The 24917-nt window shown below is 30.6% G+C and overlaps 1 protein-coding gene, 1 long non-coding RNA gene and 1 pseudogene across 4 annotated transcripts; 1 reads left to right on the plus strand and 2 right to left on the minus strand.

Moving 5' to 3' along the window:
* Positions 1-3868: 3868 nt before the first annotated feature.
* LOC149518436 (uncharacterized) lies at positions 3869-5635 on the minus strand. 3 transcript variants are annotated; one of them, XR_016343330.1, is made up of 3 exons: positions 5138-5635; positions 4677-4764; positions 3869-4172 (listed from the first exon to the last, which is right to left on the minus strand). It is a non-coding gene; the product is annotated as an uncharacterized LOC149518436 (long non-coding RNA). The 3 variants fall into 3 exon arrangements; XR_016343327.1 differs by having other exon boundaries at positions 4677-4807; XR_016343329.1 differs by having other exon boundaries at positions 3869-4764.
* A 2548-nt stretch (positions 5636-8183) lies between these two features.
* Positions 8184-9371, plus strand: LOC111285713 (NAC domain-containing protein 82 pseudogene; annotated as a pseudogene).
* Positions 9372-18007: 8636 nt separating this feature from the next.
* On the minus strand, positions 18008-23280 carry LOC111286029 (uncharacterized). The gene is made up of 8 exons (XM_022875792.2): positions 22952-23280; positions 22705-22807; positions 22549-22608; positions 21923-21985; positions 21599-21799; positions 21359-21470; positions 21053-21270; positions 18008-18498 (listed from the first exon to the last, which is right to left on the minus strand). The coding sequence occupies exons 1-8, from the start codon at positions 23047-23049 to the stop codon at positions 18406-18408; spliced, it is 948 nt and encodes a 315-aa protein (XP_022731527.2). The 5' UTR covers positions 23050-23280; the 3' UTR covers positions 18008-18405.
* Between the last annotated feature and the right edge of the window lie 1637 nt (positions 23281-24917).

Genomic DNA, 24917 nt, shown 5'->3' on the forward strand with positions numbered 1-24917 from the left:
CAAAGCCACTTCCATTAACAATTTGTATTGTACTATGAATATTTGGGGAATGGCCAAGTCAAAATTTCTCGAGGAGAAACAAATAACCCAACCGCTCACAATAGCCATTGGCTGGAACAAAAACAACTTGAAATTCTGCCCACAATAATGAAACTACAATCTGGATTTGATTAACCATTTCTATTTAGGAGAAGTAACCTTGGTGCATCGGGGCTTGGATATATATTTCTTGGACCAGGTATATAAAAATATATAAAAATACAATATTTTAGTAAATGTGACCCAAGTTAAGTAATTTTTAATTTTAATCTCATAAATATTTTCTCATATCGCAAAATTACATTTTGAAATATTCAAGTGAAAACTCATTTTTAATTGTTGACATGCATTCATTTAGATACATACATACATATATATATATACACTCACGTGAATTAGTATTATGTGCATTGAAAGTAAATCCTTTTATAAATTGAGTTGGATTGAATAAGATTTGATTGATTTTTCAAAAACTTTATTTAAGATTTGGTCTCATATGTTTGGTATAAAAAACCCAAAAAGAAATTTTAAAAATTATAAAAGTATTACAAATTTTTAATATTTTAAATATATTTTAAAATAAAATAAAATAAAAATATCAATTTTTATTAATTAAATAATATCTTTGACAAAGTCAGATTTGATCTTGAGAAACTTTTTCCAAGACCTTACCTAAGTTGGTTTGAGCCCATCCAATCCAGTTCGGCTTTTGATAAAAACTTAATTAAAGATGATGGAGTTCTTAACCATTAGTTCGTGCGCTTTATATATATAAATATATATATATATATATATATATATAAATTAAACTTCATAACCAAAGTTAAATTATCGTAACGTGTTTATGTAATAATTAATTTATTTATTAATTTTATAAATATATTTTAGTCAAACACGTGTCAACTTACATACATGTACATCTGGCTGTGTTGTTATGATGCATCTGGAGTTGTTTTTTTTTTCTTTTTTTCTCTAGTTTTATCTATACTAGGTTTAAGTCCGTGCATTACACGGATTTATAATTATATGTAAAAAAAATAATTATAATATAACTAAGAACTTTTATATAAAAATAAAAATTTTGATGTAAAATAAATAAAAAATTAATATTTAATTAAAATAAAATTTTAAGGAGATCTTGTAATAAAATTATTTACCATATTTATATGGAGATATGTATTAAGTACCATAATAATTAGTATAAATTTTATAGAGATAATAAGTTATGATCCCAACTTTATTAAAATTTTTTTTTTGATAAGTATATTCTTTTACCTATTCTTTTATACAAAGAATGCGTTACAATCAAAGTTTAATAGTTTTGATTTTCAAAAAACTCTCAAAACTATAAAAAGTATGAACTGTACATGAAACCATTTTTTGCTTATAGTTGATTGTATATTTGTGTTATTTTAATGAAAAAAATTAGATCAATAAAAGATAATTAAGCAATAGATCAAGTTTTGGACAATAACATGTTAAAAACCAATAAAGTAACAATACGCGCAATTCAAGCTAATTAAACCAAGAAAGAAATAGAAACTAACATAGAAAAGAAAAGTAGGATATATAATTGTAATATTAATCAAAACAAAATTGAAGAGAAATGGTAGTTAATTTTACAATTTTGATCCCTTTTGTAATCAAAATAAAATTATTTATATTATTAAATGTGACCATCATCAATGTGATAATGATTTTAATTTCCTCATAATGGAAAGTGATTTATTAATAATTATTTCTAGAATCACAAAGGTAGATTATGCATATAATGAAATATAGATTTTTATATGCTGAATTTAACTTTATCTCGTCAGTTTATTTATATTGCATCTTATCAGTTTATTCATACCAAAAGAATTGTTTACTTTTTGACACACCATATGACTAAAATTGAGTGCGAGATTAGCAACCAACATACTTGGTTGAGATCACTTTTTGAGCTTGATTTCTAGACTCATGCTTCTTGATATTAATGAAAATTATATTTTTTCATAAAAATATTGAGTGAATAAAAGAGAAATAATACCAACTACCAAATGTGAAAAAAGGAAAACATATATGAACACAAAAGTAAAAAAAAATAATAATAATAAAATCTTGGTGATCAATATTTAACATTATTGTTAATAATAGTTGAGAAACTAAAAAAATAATGGAACTTGACGAAAATATAACAATGAAAAAAAATCAAAATCAACATAATTCATTGTCATAAAAAATTAATATAATTGTATGAAAAAAATTTACCTAATCTCAAATTGGTATTTTTGGAGAGTAGCCTCCTAACATTGTTATCTTACATGATTCTCTATTTATAATAACAATTATATAGCATCTTATAAATTAATTTAGAGTAATTTATGTGGAGTAATTATAATGGGTTACTAGAGAATACATTTTGAAATAGTAATTATGTTGGTAAATATTTGTGATTGTAATTAATACTTATATAGAAAAAAATATACAAAAAATATGTTTGCAATTAATTAGCCCTTTTATTTTAGGTTTGAGTTCTTAGCATTATATGACATAAATTATTTCTTAATTAAATATTAAAATTATAAATATCAAATAATCAATGCTTTTAAAGTATATTTCTTATTTATAGGATTCATGTTTAGTATTTAAAATTAAGAATTGAATTTATTTAAAAGTGATTTAAGATAATTGAATTATAACGTAATTATAAAAGACAATAATATTTGATACATATATATATATATATATAAGAAAATAAATATAGTCAAAATAAATATATTTTAAATTAATAAAATTTATATGAAATCAAATCAAAATAATTAATACAGTACATATGATGATTGTTCAAGATCCTCCATATGTCAAAAGAATAGATTATCTACATTAGATTTTTTTTCTTTTTTGTTAAAAGTTTTGGGTTTTACATATTTATAAGAGATAAAATTTACAACAAATCAAAATAATAAATGACCGTCCACATGTTAAAAGAATTGATAATCAATATTAGATTTTTTTTCTTTTTTCGTTAAAGTCTTGGCTTTTATATATTTATATAAAATTATAATGGATTAAAATAATCTAAAAGAAATTCAAATATTGACGGCTGTTTAAATTTATTATGAACTAGATATTTATTAGATTTTTAATTTTGATATTTGAATTCTAATTTTAATTACATGGAAAGTTGTAATGAGACTCAATGGTATTCAATTTATCACTTTTTCATGAAAAATGTTTTTTGTTTATTTTTGATAGTGTGGGTCAAAAAATTTTCAATAGAAATAAAAAATTTATCCACCATTTTTATGGGTGAGATCTTCCAAACGGCCATGTTTGGCTTACCCAAATGAATGCATGCTAATTTTTTCAAAAATAGTTTAATTTTATGTAAAAAATAAAGTAAAATTTTAAAATAAAATTTTAAAGTGATGAGAATTTTATAAAATTCATCAAAGTAGTAATGAAGTCTTAGAAATTTTTAAATTAGAATTAAATAAATTTATAAATAAAATTTTAAGGTTAATAGGTTTTTATTAACTTTACCAAAATATTAAAAAAGTCTTAAAATTTTTTAATATGAAAATTAATTAAATTCATAAATAATAAATAAAAATATATGAAACAAATAAAATTAAAGTAAAAAAATTCATAAAAATGAAATATGGTAAATACTTAATAATAGATGAAAATATTTATAATTAAAATAAATAATTATTTTACTTACAAAACTTCTTACATTATTTTATACATGTCAATATAGAATATAAAAATAGAGATTAAGATTTTCAAAAAATGAATTTTAAGGAAATATATGATGAGATTAAATAACTAATTACTTTCCGTAAATTTAATTCATATTCATTAATTAAATATTATGAAATATCTAAATACATTAGTTGTACAAATGAGTATACAAGTAAATACATAGACCTACACGCTGAATGTAGAAAACGCATAAACTTTACAACTGAAACCTTAATACACCCATTCTAAACTTGTATAGAGAAGTATGTTCTAAACAAAATATTTGTTGGAAATAATCGTATTCTTAGTGTACACATGTTCGCTGACAACCTTTTCAAATTTCAAAGCAACATGACACCAGGCATTCCACACAAGTTTTTAAAGCTTCACAACGATGATAGTTAATGCTGCCACAAAAGAAGGAAAGGATTAATTTCAGAATACAAAGAAAGCAAAAAACTGAGAAGGAATTTAATGTTTGATAACATTTCAAAGCAACAGCAGTTTGCCAGAGTTACGTAGCAAGCAAGGATCCCCAAAAAATACCCCCTACATCAAATCAAACATGGTAGTGAGATTCTAGCAGGATTCACAAACACATACTCCCTACCAATTTCAAATAAACAATGGAATCAAGCAGACCCTAAAAACATAGAATAGATAAGCGATATAGCCATATCATATTAATAATTTATACTAGACGTGGAAAGGAGAGTAAGAATTGACCAAATTGTCTATCAAATTCAAGCAGATGACAGTTGCCAAGTTCAACTCATGCATGTCTGTTCTGGTAGCTAGGCTTCACTTAGGTAGCTAATCAAGGAGCAACAACCTAACGTATATATATAACATCCTAGACTCTGTTTGGCCTATAAAAGTCAAAAGATATGTGTTTACTAATAAAGCATCACCTTTTTTCCACGAATGACAGCACCAGGCTCACCCCGGATGACCATATACTTTGTGCCACCAACGTGTAAGCTGTAAGGGCAAGGTGGCCTGGTTCATCAAAATCTTTCATGATGTCAGTGATCTCATTAGCCTTGAACCGCAAACAAAACAAAGGAATTAAATCAGACATCAATCTTACAACCAAATGAATCAGATCAGATCAAACAACGAAAGCATATCTAAATTTCCTTTTCTAATATTAGTTGATACCCATCATGGGCGGCAATATCTGGTCTACACTATCTCAGAAAGCATATCTAAAATGTAAACCTTCTAATTCCAAGTAGAATGCAATACAGAACTATATCCTTAGTCACCACCACCATCAAGTTCCCAGCCAAATGTAATGGGAACAGTAGTTCATGAATGATTTTTCTTACACAGGACACAATGAGGAATTTCATTTCGATACAAAAATTACCTTCACGTGATTTCTCAGTTTCTCCCACTGCATTTCTACTTCCTAAGCCCTATCACTCTCCATAATCACTAAAATTGTTGAGCCCTTCACCTGACGTCACGGCTGCACCCAGCCCTGTCCCCTCCGATCAAGCTTGAGATTTTTAGCCCCACCCCTTGTCGACATGCCACTCGACTCTGGTTTAGACCTGATGCGGAGGATAATGATGCAACGACATCTGATTCTTCTGAGGCCAATCGGCCTAGGCTCGACGGCGGTAAAACTGATGGCTTTGTTAATGAAATCTTATTTCTTTTCTTTTGGTTTTGTTTTTGGGTTTTCTAATGTACATTTTGAGGAACAAATTTATGGGTTTCCTAGTTATTATTTGCATTTTTTTGGGTTAATTGAAAATTTTCTGTTTGATGAAGTAGCTACTGCATTTGGAGAAGGGAGAAAGAGAATGAAGGAAAAATGAGAAAGGGAAGCAAGGAAAACCAGGGGAGGGAGGGAGGGAGGGAGGGAGGGAGGGAGAGTAATGAAACGGAGGGGAAGGGTTATTGATTTAAATGCAGCATAAATTGTAAATTTAACCCTTAGAGTTTCAAAAAACCCAATAGCACCCTCAATTTTCTTTCTAAAATTTTTTCTATTTAGTGGCGTCAAATCCAAACAGTTTTTCGGCGTGATTTACTTGATTTTAAAATGTTCAGCTGGTTAGTAAAAACTTTACCCATATATTGAGTTTTATGATATTTTTCATAAAAATTAAAACAAACAAAGATAAATTAGAGATCAAACGCACTTATAAAAAAAAAAAAGAACCAAAGATAATAAGTTTGTATTTATACCTTTGTAGTAGTTTTACTGCTTCAATAATGAATAAACCACTTATAAAAAAAAAAAAAAAACAAAACATAGTTTACACAAATAACTTTCTCAATAAACAAATAGGAATTGAAAACAAATAAAAAGAAAAATTTTGTAAATAGTAAATATTTTGTAATCATGAGTTCCGCGTGCAAATCATAAAGCATCTTTTAATGTCATCTTACATTTAAGACTTGATAATATTAATGAAACATTAGAGAATAAATAAATATGTATTACAAAGGTATAGGCTACTGTTATTTAGGATTGGAAGTATTAAGAGGATATTATCAGAGCTCAGACTGGGTGCTATGCTTAGATTAATAGGACTGTAAGTAGAGGTACCAATAGGACCAGTTGGGTCACGTTTTGTTCAGGTAACTTGTATTTTTAGGTTCAAATTATTTAGAGTTTGAATCCTTTGAGTGTGGCATTAGAATTATCGCAGAATCAAATTATTAAGTTTTAAATATAAATAAATTTAATTTCAATTATTTTAAATTATTTGGAGTTTGAATTAGGTGAATTTTTATTGTTAATTATTTTTTAAAATCAAATTAAGTAGAATCAAATTTAAATTTGAATGAATTCTTAAATTCAAATAAATTTTATCAGTTTTAACTATATGGTCGATTTATAAATAAAATAAAATAAAATCATATGAAGATGGTGGAGTAAGTTTACGGCATGATTTTCTTTTTTTTTTTTGGAATCAAATGACATGGCAGATTACTTAGCAAAGGATGAGGTAAATTGTGATGGCATGCTAATGCTAATGGACTGGTGGTGATGCAATCTGATCGGTTTTGCGTGGTCTTTTGTGCTTCTCAAATCTCACAATTAGGACTCGTTTTCTTGGGGGTGATTAGTGTTTGGTTTATTTGGGTTATTATATGTGATTTTGTGAGGTTTTTATAATTTATAATTTTATTTTTTGTATATAGGATGGAGCATAATCTGTTAATGGTAGTGATAGTAAACATACAATTTCCTCCAAATTTAGTTCGTATTACTAGAATTTTACTTTAGATAAATCATTCAAACTCTCCAACCTTTATTTGGTATTATTTATGCATTTCAATAGACATTGACTTTATAAAATTAACAATATATTTTCATCTACATTGACTTACTCAACTCTAAGTGATGTTATAAAAGGACAATTTTTATTTTTCACCAAAATTTTAAAAAGTTTGTAAAATTGACTTTTATGCTTTTTGTTAGGTTAATTTAAAAATAAAAAATTTATGACTAACTCAATAAAAACTTTTTTAAAAAAGTTAATAATATTTTTCTTAAAATTTAATTGCATTTTTAACATTTTGAATTTCAAAAGTTAATTAATGTAATAAAATAGTAATACTAGTAAGAATAAATTTGTAAAGTCTATTAACAAATAAAAAAAAGTTAATGATAATACAAATAGCCTTTCAATTATGATAAAATATTTAATATTATATTAAAATTTTAAAATTTTTTAATGTAATATTTAAATTAAAAATTTATTAATTAATATAAATTTTTGAAAATTATTTGTACCTCACGTATTATTATTTTAAATTAATTATATTAAAAGTAAATATTATATTATTAATAATATAAATATTAAATTAAAAAAAATTAAATTTAAATATTATATTAAATATTTTTCTATAATTTAGAAGTAAAAAGAGATAGCGCGTCCACGAAAGGCGCAACGCCTACTTTGTGACTAGTTTTAGCGCCTTTATAGAAAAGAGGTGCTCCTCTGTTTTCCTTGGCACAAATTTTCAGCTCAGTCATCTTCAAGAAAAAAAAAAAAAAAAATCAGGTGAGTCTTTCAGATTTGGTTTGCATCTTTTCTCTTTCTCTCGCTGTTTGCTTCTCCTTTCTTCTTTGTCTATCATACCTAGTTTGGGTTTTCGCTTTTTCTGGTTATAGTTTCTTAATTCTACTGCATATTCTTTATTTTCAATCTTTGATTTGAACTCTTGTTTTATTTTTTTTTTTTCTGTGAGTTAGGGTTAATTTTGATTTTGGGGTTTTTTAATTCTAAATTTGTGTTAATTGTGATATTATATGAGATGGGAAAACCTAATGATGTTCCAAACAGGGTTTGTTTTACATGCCTAATGTTTGTTCGTCTCTGCAGAAACGCCCAATTTTTATTTGGTGGTTTATTGAACCGGTCAAGGCAAAGCTGTGGTGTTCTCCCTAGATCATCTTATTCAGACACCGTATTTAACACATTTTTTATTCTGCATTCTTTGATTTCTTTTTCTCTATTTTGTTCTCTACTGGCGAGTATATCATTGTGATTGGTTGCTTTGGGACATATAATTTCTTTGTGTTTTTAACTAATGAGGAAAAAGTTGGGTCCCGGATTTCGATTTCATCCCACGGATATTGAATTGGTTAATTACTATTTGAAGAGAAAAGTTTTGAGGAAGAAGCTTTCTAATTTTGAAGCTATTTCTGAAGTGTATATATATAAGTATGCTCCATGGGATCTACCACAGAAGTCTCTTCCAAAGATTACTGGGAATTTCAAGTGGTTTTTTTTCTGTCCCATGGAGAGGAAATATGGCATAGGGAGTAGTTTTAATCGTGCCACCGACTATGGGTATTGGAAGACCACTGGGAATGACAGACCTATTCGTCACAATGACAAAGTTGTGGGGATGATTAGAACTTTGGTTTTTCATAGAGGGAAAGCCCCAGAGGAGTGCGAACAGATTGGGTTATGCACGAATACAGACTGGAAGATAAGGATCTAGCTGACCAGGGAGTTGTACAGGATGCTTGTGTTCTTTGTGTTATCGTCTGCAAGGACGGTCCAGAACATAGAAACGGTGCCCAATATGGAGCACCATTTAGAGAGGACTGGAGTGATGATGATGAAGTCAACTTTGTTGAGGCAGTATCTTCCATTGACATGCCTACTACACCAGCCTTCACAACTGCTACCGATGTCTGCTTTCCACAGAGCCAATGTCTTGGACCATCAGCTGAACCAAGTCATACTGAGGCCTCTCCTTCAGTGATTTTTGATGCAAACGAGACTCCTATATGCATGGACGCTTCCCAACTTTTAGTTGATGGTAGTGTTTCACTAATGCTCACTGCTTTCACGGAGAACATCATGTTTAATAATGAGGGCTGTAGTGATGATGATGGAATCAACTTTGTTGAGGCAGTCTCTTCTACTGATTTGCCTATAGAGGCCTGCTTCACTGTTGCTACTAGCTCCTGTGTTCCCTAGAGCCAATGCCTTGGATCATCAGCTGAATTAAGTGATTTGGGGACTTTTCCTCCGGTGCTTCTCTATGGTTCTCCAGTGGCTAATGCAAATGATGCTGTTAAGTTCATGGCGGTTCCTGACTTTTGTGTTGATGATGATATTTCCTCATTGTTGGGCACATTCACAGAAGACTATTCTTTAAAAAATGTGCTCTATCCGTTTAATTAGATAAAATGGCCTCATTTCTTACATTGACACTGGTTCATTTTGTATTTAGGAAATTTTGCTCGTAGATAGGAGTTATTAGAGTAGGAGAGAATTGATGTTCAGTTATTGCTGCAATTTTGCTACTGTTGCTAGGATTGTTTGTTGGTTGATGTATAAAGTTTATAGCTGCTGTAATTTGAATTCTTTTTCAAATAAAAAATTCCATTCGTTTCACCTAAAAATAATCACGGGCACTGGTTTCAAAAATTGGTTTCTGTAACTTTTTGATATATAGAATTGCTTAGGGTTCATATACAGAATAAGCAGCAAAATTTACCTACAGGATGAAGAAATATCTTGGTCTGTTCTTGGCATTTCACATTGACATAATTTTTTATCATTTTTAGATCATTACATATAGGTTCAGGCCGTACTGGTTTCTTGCGTCCATGTTTGTTGTTTAGGAAATGTTGAATCCTTGAGAGAAAATATTACAATGAACATATCTTGTTGGGAAAAATAACACCCACGCGCAGCAACCACACACAAAATAGCAAGCTCAAATAAAAAATAAGAACATACAAATATATTTGGTTCGGCTTAACTCAAAATGGCCTACTTCAAACATAATCCACTAATAAATAAATCTTTACAACTGTGAGACTTTTAGAATTAAAAAATCTCCTAAAACTCTTTACTCAAAATTTAACCCTAAACCCAGTTATACCTTTTAATAGCCTACTCACTTAGCTATTCTCTTGGTGTCTAACTCTCTGGGATTACCAAACCAAAATCAAAACATCATATTTATAAATATGAAACCCCTTATATATTTACTAAACTCCTGATGTAGGATACAAGACAAACTCAAACTCACTTAACTTTCGATGTGGGATTCTGAGATTCAAGGTAAATCCCAACAAATCCTCCCTTGACTTGAATCTCCAAACACTTTAACAGTATTTGCAAAGCTAACATGCTTGCCTTTCTTCTTTTCTTTCATCACTAGCATCTCAGCAACTGAGCCTCCATCAAACATATACAAATGATTATTGACCCTATTCCCTTGTAGAATCACACTACCATTTTTGTACACTTTTAACCAATCATTACTACCATAATATGTGTACCCCGAGAAGCTAACTCACCAAAAACAATTAAATTGTAGTGACAACTTGGTACATACCTTATATGATGAAGTGTCCTAATAACACCATTGTGAGATCTAAGGCGAACACTCCCAATGCCTTGAATCTGTACCTTTTTTTTTGTTAGCAACCACAATATCTCCATACTTTTCATTCTCATCCGATTCCACAAAGCAACTCTTATCATTGCAAACATGAACTGTAGCAGCTAAATCTAAAACCCAACCTTTATCACTTTTCAAAGTCTGAGTCTCATCCATACCAGTTGTCAAAATAACATCATCATCATCAGACACGACAGCAGCAGTATCACTCTTTTCTTCATATGATTTCTTCTCATTATTCACTCTTTTGAAAGTAGCCATATCCCTTCTCAGCTTCCTGCAGCGCACTTGGATATATCCCTTCTCACCTCAATAATAGCATTCTACATCACTGTAATCTCTGTCTCTTGATTTATATCTCTATCTTGATCCATCAATCCTCTTTTGAGTCCTCCCTCAATCAAAACCCTTTACAGCTAGTGTACTCCCCTTAGGTGATGAGCTCTGAGCTTTCATAAACCTTTCATTTTCACACAACGGGGCAGTCACATCATCCAATTTCAAAGTAGACTTGCCTACCAACACAGTCTGAACTAAAGGTTTATAAGACTTAGGCAAAGATGACAGCAAAATTAAAGCTTTCTCTTCATCTTTTAACTCATCAACAGAAATCGCTAGCAATTGAGAAACCAATCTATTAAACTCATTCAGGTGATTATGAAGACTCATACCTTCTTCCATCTTCAGAGAATACAGATCCATCTTTAAACATAATCTATTAGTCAACGACTTCGAAGCATAAATACCTTCAAGCTTATCCCATAAACTTTTCGGAGTACTCTCAATCAACACACTGTACTTTATTTCTGGAGTTAACGCTAATCTAATAGTACTAACAGCCTCCTTCTGAATCCTATTCCAATTAGCATCAAACATTCCCTCAGGCTTACTACTCTCTAATGCCTGATCCAACCCTTATTGTACTAATAGATATTGAATCGTACTTTACCATAACATAAAATTACTCTTTCCATCAAATAACGGAATCTCAAACTTAGGCATAGGTATACCAGACATATCTTCTTCAAACATCTTCATGGAATCTTAAACTTAGACATAGGCATACCAAACATACCTTTTTCAGATATCTTCAAACACTGCTTCACGATCTTTTGGGCTCACAAACCTTAAACCTCGAACCTCGCTCTGATACCACTTGTTGAAAAAAATAACACCCACGCGCAGCAACCACACACAAAATAGCAAGCTCAAATCAATAATAAGAACATACAAATATATTTGGTTCGGCCTAACTCAAAATGGCCTACTTCAAACACAATCCACTAACAAATAAATCTTTACAACTGTGAGACTTTTAGAATGAGAAAAGTCTCATAAAACTCCTTACTTAAAACTTAACCTAAAACCCAATTACACCCTTTAATAGCCTACTCACTTAGCTATTCTCTTGGTGTATAACTCTTTGAGATTACCAAACCAAAACCAAAACATCATATTTATAAATATGAAACCCCTTATACCTTTACTAAACTCCCGATGTAGGATACAAGATAAACTCAAACTCACTTAACTTTCGATGTGGGATTCTGAGATTCAAGGTAAATCCCAACAAATCCTCTCTTGACTTGAATCTCCAAACACTTTAACAGTATTTGCAAAGCTAACACGCTTACCTTTCTTTTTTTTTTTTTTATCACAGGCATCTCAGTAATTGAGCCTCCATCAAACATGTACAAATGATTATTGACTCTATTCCCTTGTAAAATCACACTACCATTCTTATACACTTTTAACCAATCATTACTACTATAATATGTGTACCCCCGAGAAGCTAACTCACCAAAAGCAATCAAATTGTAGTGACAACTTGGTACATACCTTACATGACGAAGTGTCCTAATAACACCATTGTGAGATCTAAGGTGAACACTCTCAATGCATTGAATCTGTACCTTTTCTTTGTTAGCAACCACAATATCTCCATACTTTTCATTCTCATCCAATTTCACAAAGCAACTCCTATCATTACAAACATGAACTGTAGCAGCTGAATCTAAAACTCAACCTTTATCACTTTTCAAAGTCTGAGTCTCATCCACACAAGTTGTCAAAACAACATCATCATCGTCAAACATGATAGTAGCAGTATCACTTTTTTTTTTATATGATTTCTTCTCATCATTCGCCCTTTTGAAAGCAACCATATCCCTTCTCAGCTTCCTGCAGCGCACTTGGATATGTTCCTTCTCACCACAATAATAGCATTCTACATCAATGTAATATTTGTCTCTTGACTTAGATCTCCATCTTGATCCATCAATCCTCTTTTGAGTCCTTCCTCGATCAAAACCCTTTACAGCTAGTATACTCCCCCTAGGTGATAAGCTCTGAGCTCTCATAAACCTTTCATTTTCACGTAATAGGACAGTCACATCATCCAACTTCAAAGTAAACTTGCCTACTAGCACAGTCAGAACTAAAGGCCTATAAGACTTGGGCAAAGATGACAGCAAAATTAAAGCCTTCTCTTCATCTTTTAACTCATCAACAGAAATCGCTAGTAATTGAGAAACCAATCTATTAAACTCATTCAGGTGATTATGAAGACTCATACCTTCTTCCATCTTCAGAGAATACAGATCCATCTTTAAACATAATCTATTAGTCAACGACTTCGAAGCATAAATACCTTCAAGCTTATCCCATAAACTTTTCAAAATACTCTCAGTCAACACATTATACTTTACTTCTTGAGTTAACGCCAATCTAATAGTACTAACAGCCTCCTTCTGAATCCTATTCCAATTAGCATCAGACATTCCTTCAGGCTTACTACTCTCTAATGTCTGATCCAACCCTTGTTGTACTAACAGATCTTGAATCATACTTTACCATAACATAAAATTACTCTTTCCATCAAATAACGAAATCTCAAACTTAGGCATAGGCATACCAGACATACCTTCTTCAGATATCTTCACAGAATCTCAAACTTAGGCATAGACATACCTTCTTCAGACATCTTCTGCTTCACGATCTTTTGGGCCACAAACCTTAAACCTTGAACCTTGCTCTGATATCAGTTATTAGGAAAAATAACACCCACGTGCAGCAACCACACACAAAATAGCAAGCTCAAATCAATAATAAGAACATATAAATATATTTGGTTCGATCCAACTCAAAATGGCCTACTTCAAACACAATCCACTAACAAATAAATCTTTACAACTGTGAGACTTTCAGAATGAGAAAAGTCTCCTAAAACTCCTTACTCAAAACTTAACCCAAAACCCAATTACACCCTTTAATAGCCTACTCACTTAGCTATTCTCTTGGTGTCTAACTCTCTAGGATTACCAAACCAAAACCAAAACATTTTATTTATAAATATGAAACCCTTTATACCTTTACTAAATTTCGATGTGGGATACAAGATAAACTCAAACTCACTTAACTTTCGATGTGGGATTTTGAGATTCAAGGCAAATCCCAACACATCTCAAGGTATGTTCATTCTTCTTGATGTGTTATATGTACAGGGTAGAATGGTGGTTGCAGCATCAAGTCTACTCTGCCGTGGTATTGACACTAAAACATCATTTATCATTTGTGAGAGACCTTGGCGGTTCTATGGCATCTATAATGGCTTGTTTCGGCATTCACTACAGAAGAAATATCATCTCTAAGGTACGTTTTATTCTTGTTGATGTATTAATGGTTCTTGAGCTTCATTTCTAGTGAAAATAAGCACAGGTTCGTTGTCTGAGGTATTTGCTTGACATGCATTTGTTCGACACATCTATAGTTACGTACCTCGAACTCAACTAGCAAATATCACCTATGCTATCAGTTTCATAAAGATAAGAACATCAACCAAGGATTTTACTTTAACAGATGTTGATAGTTGCAAGGAATAAAAGGTCAATGAATCGTTAGGTAAACAGAATGCATCTTTTGCAATCATTAACTTCTAATCTAGTGTGTTTTGGAAAGGTAGAAGGCCCTTTCTGTTCTCCTGCTCAACTTTAATTGCAATGCCATCCCATAACAGATATTTATGGAAACGTGACTGATGAACAAGTTCATCCAAGCATCAAAACATATTAATGTGGTGAGCTGAGTGCTAGCTTATGCTTTGTAAACTACTAAACCTTCACATATGATAACTATAATTGTCTATAGGTTGAGCTAGGCCCGATGATCTTAGAAAATATTTGTTCAAGGTTTGATCCATCGGATTGGATAGGCTCGATTTTTTTTTTTTTTTAAATTAGGATATTAAAAAATATTTAAATATTAATATTAAAAATATATTTTAAATTTAAATATAAAATTAAAATTAAAATTAAATAAAAATGATTTTATTTTTAAATATTTCAGACGGGCTCGAACTTCAAACCCTCTGATAGGTCTGATGATGACTTTCAAATAGACATTTGACAAATTTTTCTTGACCATAAACATCCTAATTTTGAAATAGTCAAGATTCACGTAGGACTGTTATTATTTTTTATTTAAATAATATTTTTATCACTTGAGATTGTTCAAAGATTGATTTTTGGTCACTAAAATTAAATCAACAAATCATGACTATTGACATGTTCTTTAAATTATTCACTTAAATTTAAAAATTTTATTCGCTAGAATTAAAAGAATTTTTGTTTAACATTTAACTTTAAAAAAGTAAATATGTCTGAGTTGTGAACAGCAAACAGTGATTTAAGGCTTTTAGCCAAACAAATAAAGAGTTAATAAAGCATTACAAAGGGAAAAGTAATAGATTAAGATTGCGAAACAAGAAGCACAAAAGTATATGAGAAAGCATGAAAAAAAAAAAAAAAAAAAAAAAACCCTTATCATTTGCATTTTATGTGAAGAGTTCATTGTCTACAATACATCGTTGAAAATTTTAAACTCTATAAATAGAATTAAAAAATTATTATATTATTTTTTAATTAATTTTTTTAAATATATGATTATATTACTTTACTAACAAGCTAATAAAATTTAAAAACTCAACAGACGATGAATAGGATAATTTTGTTATTGCAAAGAGTATTCTCTACATATTTAGGTTTTTGAACTTTATAAACAAAGTTAAAAAAAACTGTGAGAAGTACCACTTCTTTTTTAATTAGTTATTTTAATATATTATGACCTTAATAACGTTTTAGGTGGAATTTAAAAACTCAAGTGATGGATTAAATAGTTTTTTTAATATAAGAAAGAATCCAGTTTCTATGCACAATCAATCGTGAAACTTAAGAAAATAACATCCTCCCATGCAATCAAAGTCCTTTGTCCTTAAAAAAATAGCATCCACCACAATCAATCACGAAACTTAAGATGGAAGACCCGAAGGGCGTGCACCATCTAAAACCATTGCACTTCGAGTCACAATTAGATCCATGAAAATAGATATGCTGAATTCATATATTTGTATAGTATAAAATATTAAAATTTATATATTTATATCGTATTTTATATAAAAATTATATATTATAATTTATGACAACATAAAAATAAAAAACATATTATTTTTATAATGTTATTAAATTTATATATAATTATCATTAATATTTTAAATTATATCATATTCATATCATGTAATCATATTATATTTTAAATTATAAATTTACTTAAATATAATAAAATGCACTTACTCTTTAAAGGTTAGAGCATCCGTTCATCTATTACCCACAGCCCTCACTAAGTAAGAGCTTAACAAATTATCTTAATCAGTATTTTTACGTTTACTTATTAAATAAATCAAACACAAACATAAATTTTTTTAATTCAATTATGTTTACAAAAAACTTTTTTTAATAATTATTTAAAATTCATTAGTTTATAATAATAATAATAACATTACATGTTTATCCTTTATCTTAATCTTAATATATGTTTGAGTATGATTTATTTATTTTTCATAAACACATTTATTTATATATATTCGTAAATATATTCTTATAATGTTTACTAATGAATTCATTTAACTTAAAACGAACTAAATAAAATCAATGTTGAACATCCAATTGTTTAAATGTACCGAGGTATATAATTTTTTTACCAAATATAAACTGATTCCGAAAATCCCTAAAATGAAACAAACCAAAAAAGAAATATTATATATGCATTCATTCCTATTTGATTCATCTACACCCCTAAAGCAATCAAAACTCTTCCTGTAAAAGAAACACAACTCCGACAGCAATCCAAAAGCTTATATATCAAGGCTAAAAGTGAACTGATCATCTAGGCCGTTGCTCAGCATTCAAAGTTTTTGATACGAATATGTAAGCATCTATACAATTAACCTTTATACAATTACCATACAGTAGAGGTGAAAAGAGAGTGATTGGTTTTAGCGGAGGCATTACAGTAGGGATTAGGGGCAATGCAGAAATATTATTCGTGTGCACCATTCATTATACTTACCATCTCGCATGAGAGTTTCTCCAAAAAGGACAGAAAAATAGATGGATTGAGAATCTCACATTCTCTTAACAACTTAAAGGTATAACACTTATATTTCTCTCTCTCAAAAGAAATATATATATAATACTTTAAACTTGAGGTTTAACCAAATAATTCACCCACTTTTTTTAAAAGAGAGAATTCTACAAGATTGGAATTTGATTCCCAACACTTAAAAATTTTACCTTACATATATATATGTATGTGTGTATGTATACGGATATATAAGGTCTCTTTCAAATAAACAAATGCAATGAGACTAAAAAACATAAATTACATATGTCCTTGCTAAAATATTTATATAACACTCAGCTTGAAATTGAAAGATGGTTGCTCACTTCTCTGATGGAATGCAGATCAGAGACAACTGAATAGGTAAAACTAGTAACAGCAAAATATGAAAATGAAATAATAGAAATATCCACATAATATAGACATTGGAAAGCCAGTGCTTAAGAGTAAGGTAAAAATGAAGGCAAACACCTCGAAAGCAATTGACAGAGATGTGTGTGAAGAAAATGAAAGGGTAATCAATACTAGTAGTACGAATTAAGGCAGAGATGTTGGGATTTTTTCCCACGTTTCTTTATAGCATCTGCTAAACAAGGGGGGCTAAATGTGAAGGTTAAGGTTTTAGTCATCGAGTCAATCAAAATGGGAAAAAGAATGGCTTCTGCCATCTGCATACAATGAATTGAATCCTAAGCTTCATGAAGACCACGAGCCATTGTTAGCTAGTAGAAGACATTGACCATCAAACACAACCAAATCAAGGATTGAAGACAACAGATATGGTACTCAGAATAATGCATTCAAAATGACAACTTACTGGTCTGGAAGAAACAACTACTTGACCAATTAGGAAATAATATGGTTCTTCCCATCAACTTAAACAGTGATGTAGCATGAATTGCGATATATAAAAAGATAGACTAGAAGAAATTGGCAGACAAATGACTAATACCATCTCTTCCAGACACTCATTCTCGTTACAGTGACAGTAATTACATTGTCAACAAGCCCTATGAAGTGAAAGCCACTTACCAAAGTCCTATTTGAAACAAGACATCAATCTTGAATTCTTAAACAAACCACACAATATTAAAATCAAAACTAACTTTCAAAAAATAGTATCATTCTTCGTTATTACCAACATGATTACATTAACTTGAGAAGTTAATAAATATTACAGTGTAACGTTCCTGCCCATTGCAACTAAGTAACAAGCATTACCTTTCACCAGTCCCTGGGACAAAAGCCTTAATGCTAACATAAAGCTAGGTTGCACCAAACAGCCAATCAATTGTCTTGAGGCACCTCAAATCTTGTTGGAGTGTCAATGCCCATCATACAGCAAAGGCCTGATATTAAAATTAAAAGCAACACAATTCCCTGAAAATCATGTAATGAAGCCATATCAGAAGCCCATATATATCACAGTGGTGAGACTTTTATGCATAAAACAAACAATAAGACCAGAAGGACTGAAAAGACCAACAAAGAAAGAGGAATGCATTTTCAAATCCATATAACACTCATAATAACAAAAACAAACTAAATCAAACAAAAGATCAGAAGCAGCAGCAGCAGCAGTCAACACCACTCTTACCCTTCCTCCTACCATTACACCAGATAGGAGAATTTTTTTAAAATTTATTTTTTATAAAAAATTAATTAGTAGCAAAATGAAGTAATACAATAGCTTACAGTAACTAAAAGAAAAGCACATTAAGTTGGAGATGTGGACCAAAGGAAAATTTTTAGTTGCATAATAATTCAAGTAGGCTATGGTAAACAGTTTTGCCCACTTCACTTATGCAACATAGGTTTTAGTTCTTTTGATTTCGAATTTCAACAGTTCACTTCTCCCCTATTCAAAATAATAAAGATCCAATTCTTCCCAGCCATAGTACTGGTCACTACAGGTAATAGAGCAACTAGCACGACTATTTCAGCAATCTGGTTAAATCACGAATTATTTAAATGCCATAAAGAGCAACAAAAACAGCATACTCGGTCTTTTCCACTATATAGGGTTGGCTATAAGGATCACATTCCACCATTATGCCCTATATAAAATCATAACCCTAGTATGACAGTTCTTTCTTACAATTTATATCCATGTTCTCTTTGGTTTTCCTCTCCTATTGACATGGATATCCACCACCATCTAAGAGGGCCATTATTGGTCATCTCATTAAATACCCAAACTCCTTAAACAGTTTCTCATTTAGTCCTCAATGCATGCGACCTACAACTTGTACATTCACATTCATTCCTAATCTTTTCTTTTAGACCAACAAATCTAGTTTAACATTCTCAACCATGCTTATTTACTTGTCTTTTATTTATTGATATTTAGTGGCAAGAGGAAATGAATAAATTATTTGAGGAAAAAAACAAGGTAAGAAGAGAGAAGGAGGAGGTCAAAGCAAGCACCAGCAGTGACTAGAACTTGGCACACCTAGGAATAGCAATGGGCAGAATACCTGCTATTGAGGTACCTTATCCAAACCTGATTAATACTCGACTAAAATATCAATTTTAGTAACCAGACCAGATGTATATTAATACCTGCAAACTACCCAAACCCGATTTTCCAAGACAAAAAAAAAAAAAAAATATAGAATAACAATGATAGAATACTTATACTTTAGATTTAAAAAAAAAGAAAAAGAAAAAAACTCACTGAATAAAAATGTTTCAACTTTCAAAGCTAAATTCATGTAAAAAGAAATCAAAGAAAGTTTTCAACAACTTCTCTCCAAATAACAAAAATTGGTTAATTAGAAAATAATCAAAGAATACAACAAATAAGTGACCAATTTAAAAAACAAAAAAAAAAAGGAAAAAAATAAAAGAAGAAACATGTAATTTATCAAAAAGAAAAAAAACACGAGATTATGTGAATTTTTGAACCAAAATGAGACCAGGCTGCAAAGAGGAATAGAGGTCAGAGGATAGAGAAGGAATCAATGGAGACTGGAGTCTAGAAGGAAATGGTGAAGAATGAGGTCAGGGAGGGATGTGCTTTAGAAGAAAGCAGGTGCTTGGTTTCGAAGTTGGTCTTTTAGCATTTGGAAGGATCGTATTAGGGCTTCTGGGTTCAGGTAACATTTGTATTACTTGTTTAATTTCTTTTTTTCCTAAATTGGTTTCAAGGAATGAGTAGATGTAAATTTTCAATAACGAACTGCATTAAATTCCAGAGTTAGCTTGGTTGGCAGAAGCTTATATTGATTAAGCATTTTGCACAAGTTCAAATCACAGTCCTATAACCAAGTCGTTTGTTTGTTATAATATACAATAAACTATTAATAAATTTATTTAAATTAAATTTCCATAGTATGAACTGTCTTCTTATGCAAATGATCACTAAGATAAATATTGCCACAACACAAACTAACATCTGACATAGAGTTGAAAAGAACATGTTCTCTTATGTGACAATGGGGGAAATGTGGAAAATATACATACATACATATATATACATATATATGTATATATGCGTACACATATGTATACATATGTATATATATGTATACATCTATACATATGTGTACACATATATACATATATATATGTATATCTATGTATGTATGTACTCTCTTCACTCCAAATTGAATGTTCACTTTCCAAAATGGGACAAAGTTTTACGAATGAGGTATTTTGTTCTTTACTTTACAACTATTGCCCTTAAAAGTTGTAAAAGCTTTCCATAAAAAGATGTGAAAGCCAGAGGCACCCACATAAAGTTAGTACGAACAGTAATATTACAAAAAGTGTTTTCCATTTTGGGAAAATCAACATTATTTTGAAACATCCTAGAATAGTAAGATTGACATTCAATTTAAAACAGAGAAAGTATATAAATAACAAAAAAAAAAAAACCTTGTAGTTAAAACAGAGGTAAGAGAAAAGCGTAGAGGCAAGGACAAAGACTTACAACTAAAACTCCCTCTAGGAGTGATGATTTTATCTTGCAAACCTCATCACAGCCTTTGGAATTGGTTGAAGCATTCACTGCAGCACTTTCAGCAAGAAATCTTTCAAGCTCTCTGTAACCAGGATAGTGGATAGACATAAAAGGATCGGAAACATAAAGAGCCGCATATTTTGCCCCAGACTGCTCGACAGCGCTGATAACTTCATTCATAATCTCACCTATACAATAAATTAAAAAAAAATCACATAAATACATTTTACACTAATATGTCTTCAATAAAATAAGACACATGTTAATATATCATACTCTCAGGGCATGGTGGGTTAAGCTCTTTCATTGATTGAGTGCCTCCATGGCATAGGACAACCAAATCGGTCTCCCCCTTTGTTCTCTTTTCCATCCTTGAAAATAGATGATCCTGTTTATTGTTTGTCAGAAAATTGTGAAGGAATCAATAATATGAAGAAGACAAGGCACTAAAATCTTTCACAGATCACCACCTATTGTAATGAGTCATTTAAAATAAAATTATTGAGGTTAACTTACATTGATTGAATGCAAGTTTCCAAGTTTCTGGAAATCTCCACCCTCTATAGAGCACGATTCCGAAAATGCAACATTACTGACTCCCAAACCATGCCCACAAGCTTCCTTAAAACCAGAAACCAATAAATTCTCCATTGTCTCCTCCTCAGAGGGAGCAACATATGGAAATGCCATTGAGAAATTGGACCTGGTAAAAGAGACCTGTTTGACAGTATGAATCAGTAATAAAAAATCACGAATGTAGAATCTAATCTAATTAATAACAACAAGAAGTAAATCTAACAAACAAGAAAAAAAAATTGCAATCAGGTGAATTATTGTTACCTTAAGCAAGTTCATAAGAGCACGGTCTACATGTTTGTTTCCTGCAACATCTGAAGAGTGCAACTACAGGGAATGAAGGAACTAATATAAGTTGCATGGATATGAATGCTAGCAGGGATTGCAGTTAATCACAATGCAACAGTGAACTAAATGCAATTTCAATTCCTTTAAGAAAAGGATAAATAAATAAAGCTTATATAGGCTAAATGTATTTACATGAGCTTGTAAGGGGTGAGTGTATTGAAATGAGACATTTATAAGCTGAAAATAGCATTACCATCACAATCATATTTCTATCAAGATCACAACATGATAATATCAACAAAATTGATTTTTAGTGTTTCAACTAACATCCAACACTATAAATGTTTTTAACTCGTTCAATTTGATTCTTGATTTTGTGAAAAGAAAATTGCAAACCTATTCCACTGCACTATCAAAAGAAGTAAGCTATTCACTTTGCACAATTTGAGTAAAGTTTAAATCAAATAAACAATTAATTGAAAAAAGCTGTCTATTACTATTATTATTTTGTTTTTGGCGATTAAGAAAAACTGCTAATTTAGATAATTATATGCAAGGATTGTTGATGAAAAGGGATACTAATGAGAGATTAAGAACATTACCTCTCTACCAACAAAAACAATGGCCAGATCAACACGGTGCTCATGTTGGCTCCCGGAGCACTAAAAGCAAAAAAGGAAAGTGGATATTAATCAAGGCAATTAGCAAACTTAAGACCATGGTTATATAATATTGAAGGGAAAGAAAGTGAAAAATACAAGTAAGTGAGACCAGCCCCCTTGAGAGATAACAGAGTTGGCTAGATCCTTGGGGGACATGACCTGATAATTTACTGATTCCTTCAATTCAACGCTAGAGAAGCTGTAAGCACCAACAAAAATGTTTCAAAGAAATGAGATCCCAATTTGCACCTCTTAAGAAGAAAAACAAGACTAGAAAATTTCAATTATTACAAATTTGATCCAATGAAATTAAAATTACGAAAATGAAAAGAAAAAAACTTACTCCGGCGACCATAGAAAAGCAGGCACCGTCGATGCCAATGATATCTGAGCTGCTGCAACCAAACCCACCACCACCACCAGAAATATCTTAAGACCCATCGCGCTTATTCTGATTGTATATTTCAAATCAAATTTTTTTGTAATCTCAACGAAAAGAAAAACAATGGATCCACAAGCAATCCACCCCAATTCACTACAAATTTTTTTTTTTTTTTTTATAATTTCATATATATGTGAAGGAGAACCTGATTTTCTTCAGCACCAATAACAACAAAAAGAAAGAGGCTGTGCTACGGTTAAAGATGGGCTTGGTTCGGTTTGGTTAGAGTCCTGGAAACTAAACAGCGAATTCCACACTACTTTTAGACGTTGGGTCCTCCTCTCCCTTGGGCCATCGCTACTTACATGTGTCTAGGGCCAGGCCTGATACATAGTCTCTCGAGGGAATTACACAATTTTTTGAGTTTTTCGTATGCTAAAAAATAGTAGCAAGGGCCGGTTGGGCTCGCTGAGTTTCAATAAAAGGTGTTATTGAAGTATAGTTGCTCTAAAAAATTTAATATTTAGATCCCAACACATGCTTATGGTATTTTTTTTTTTTTTTTTAATATTTTTTAAAAGTCCAAGCAGCAATTTCTGTATTGTTGTTAAAAGAATTGTGATCCATCCTCGTTCAATCCCAAGTAAAAATTCTTGGATTTAAAGAATCTCCTTCTTTTATTTGAATACACACAGCAACTTCTTTTTTTATTTTGATAATTGAAACATTGTTGTTTGTTATTCTCCATAATTCTATTAATAGTTTTAAATTGAAATACAAGATTTTGGGTTTGGCATGCCTCTCTTTTCTTTCGTTCACTCACAATAATTTCCAGGAAAAATGCCTACTTCAAAGCAAGTATTTTAATTTTTTTAAAATAAACAAACTGTCTTCTATTGTATTTTATGCAGGAAACTTCCAACGTCTGTGAATTAAAACCTCCATTTGCTTCTATAAGTTTTAAATAAATCCCATGCACCGTTCTTACAAATGTTTAGGCTTACCCTTTTAAGATAAATATGAGTTTTGCTTCATGTTAAGTGAATCCTATTAGATTGTTTGTTGTGAATTTTATGGACAGTTGTAATGGATTGTGCTAGAATAGTTGAAACTAGAAATAATAGAGTTACTACTATGAAATCTTAAAAGAAAGAAGAAAAAGAAAATACATTGATAATTCCATAATTTTATAGAATTATCATATGATTTTATGGTGATTTTTACTTAATTCTTAAGTAAATCCGTGAAAATATATCCATAATTATCAAAATTTCTCGTGTATAGGTAAAATTTAATAAAATAAGAAAAATGAGGCAAAGTTGGATAATTTTGAAGTGATTTTGAATCAGTTTGGAGCTAAATGTGCTAAATGACCGAATCTATAGTTGACATGATGAGAAATCGAGTAGTCAAGAGTTTGAGCTAGTCAAAGATGCATCGAAGCATGTTAAGAAGAGTTTAAGTCATACATTAAAGCGTTCAAATTGCTTAGAGACTTCATTGAACTAAAGGAAGATTGAAAGGAATGGAAGAAAATTGCATTCAAGCTCAAGAACGAAGGCAGCCTGTATGTGTTGTTTTTACAAGCTAAAAGAGATATGGAATTTGGATTATTTTTGGCCAAGGATATTATTGTAATTCTCTCTAGGCAATTCTTTTCTTCTGTAAAAGAGGCTATTTGGATGAGATTTTTCTTTATTTTCTTGACATTTCATGCAATTTCATTATGATTTTTGAGTTTGATGGCTGTTTGGTTCTATTTTCTCTGTTTTTGAGTTTTGGTTTTAAGTTGATTTTTTTATTTGATCTTGCAACTTATTTGTTATATTTCATGTTCTTAAGTTCTCTTGAGTTCATTTTCATGTTTGATGATTGGATCTTTATTTTCTCTTGATGCAATTTTAAATTCTGTTTCAATATTCTATGT

This window comes from Durio zibethinus, chromosome 6, assembly GCF_047325235.1.
Source record: "Durio zibethinus cultivar Kanyao isolate XHJ-2024 chromosome 6, ASM4732523v1, whole genome shotgun sequence".
Taxonomy (NCBI): domain Eukaryota; kingdom Viridiplantae; phylum Streptophyta; class Magnoliopsida; order Malvales; family Malvaceae; genus Durio; species Durio zibethinus.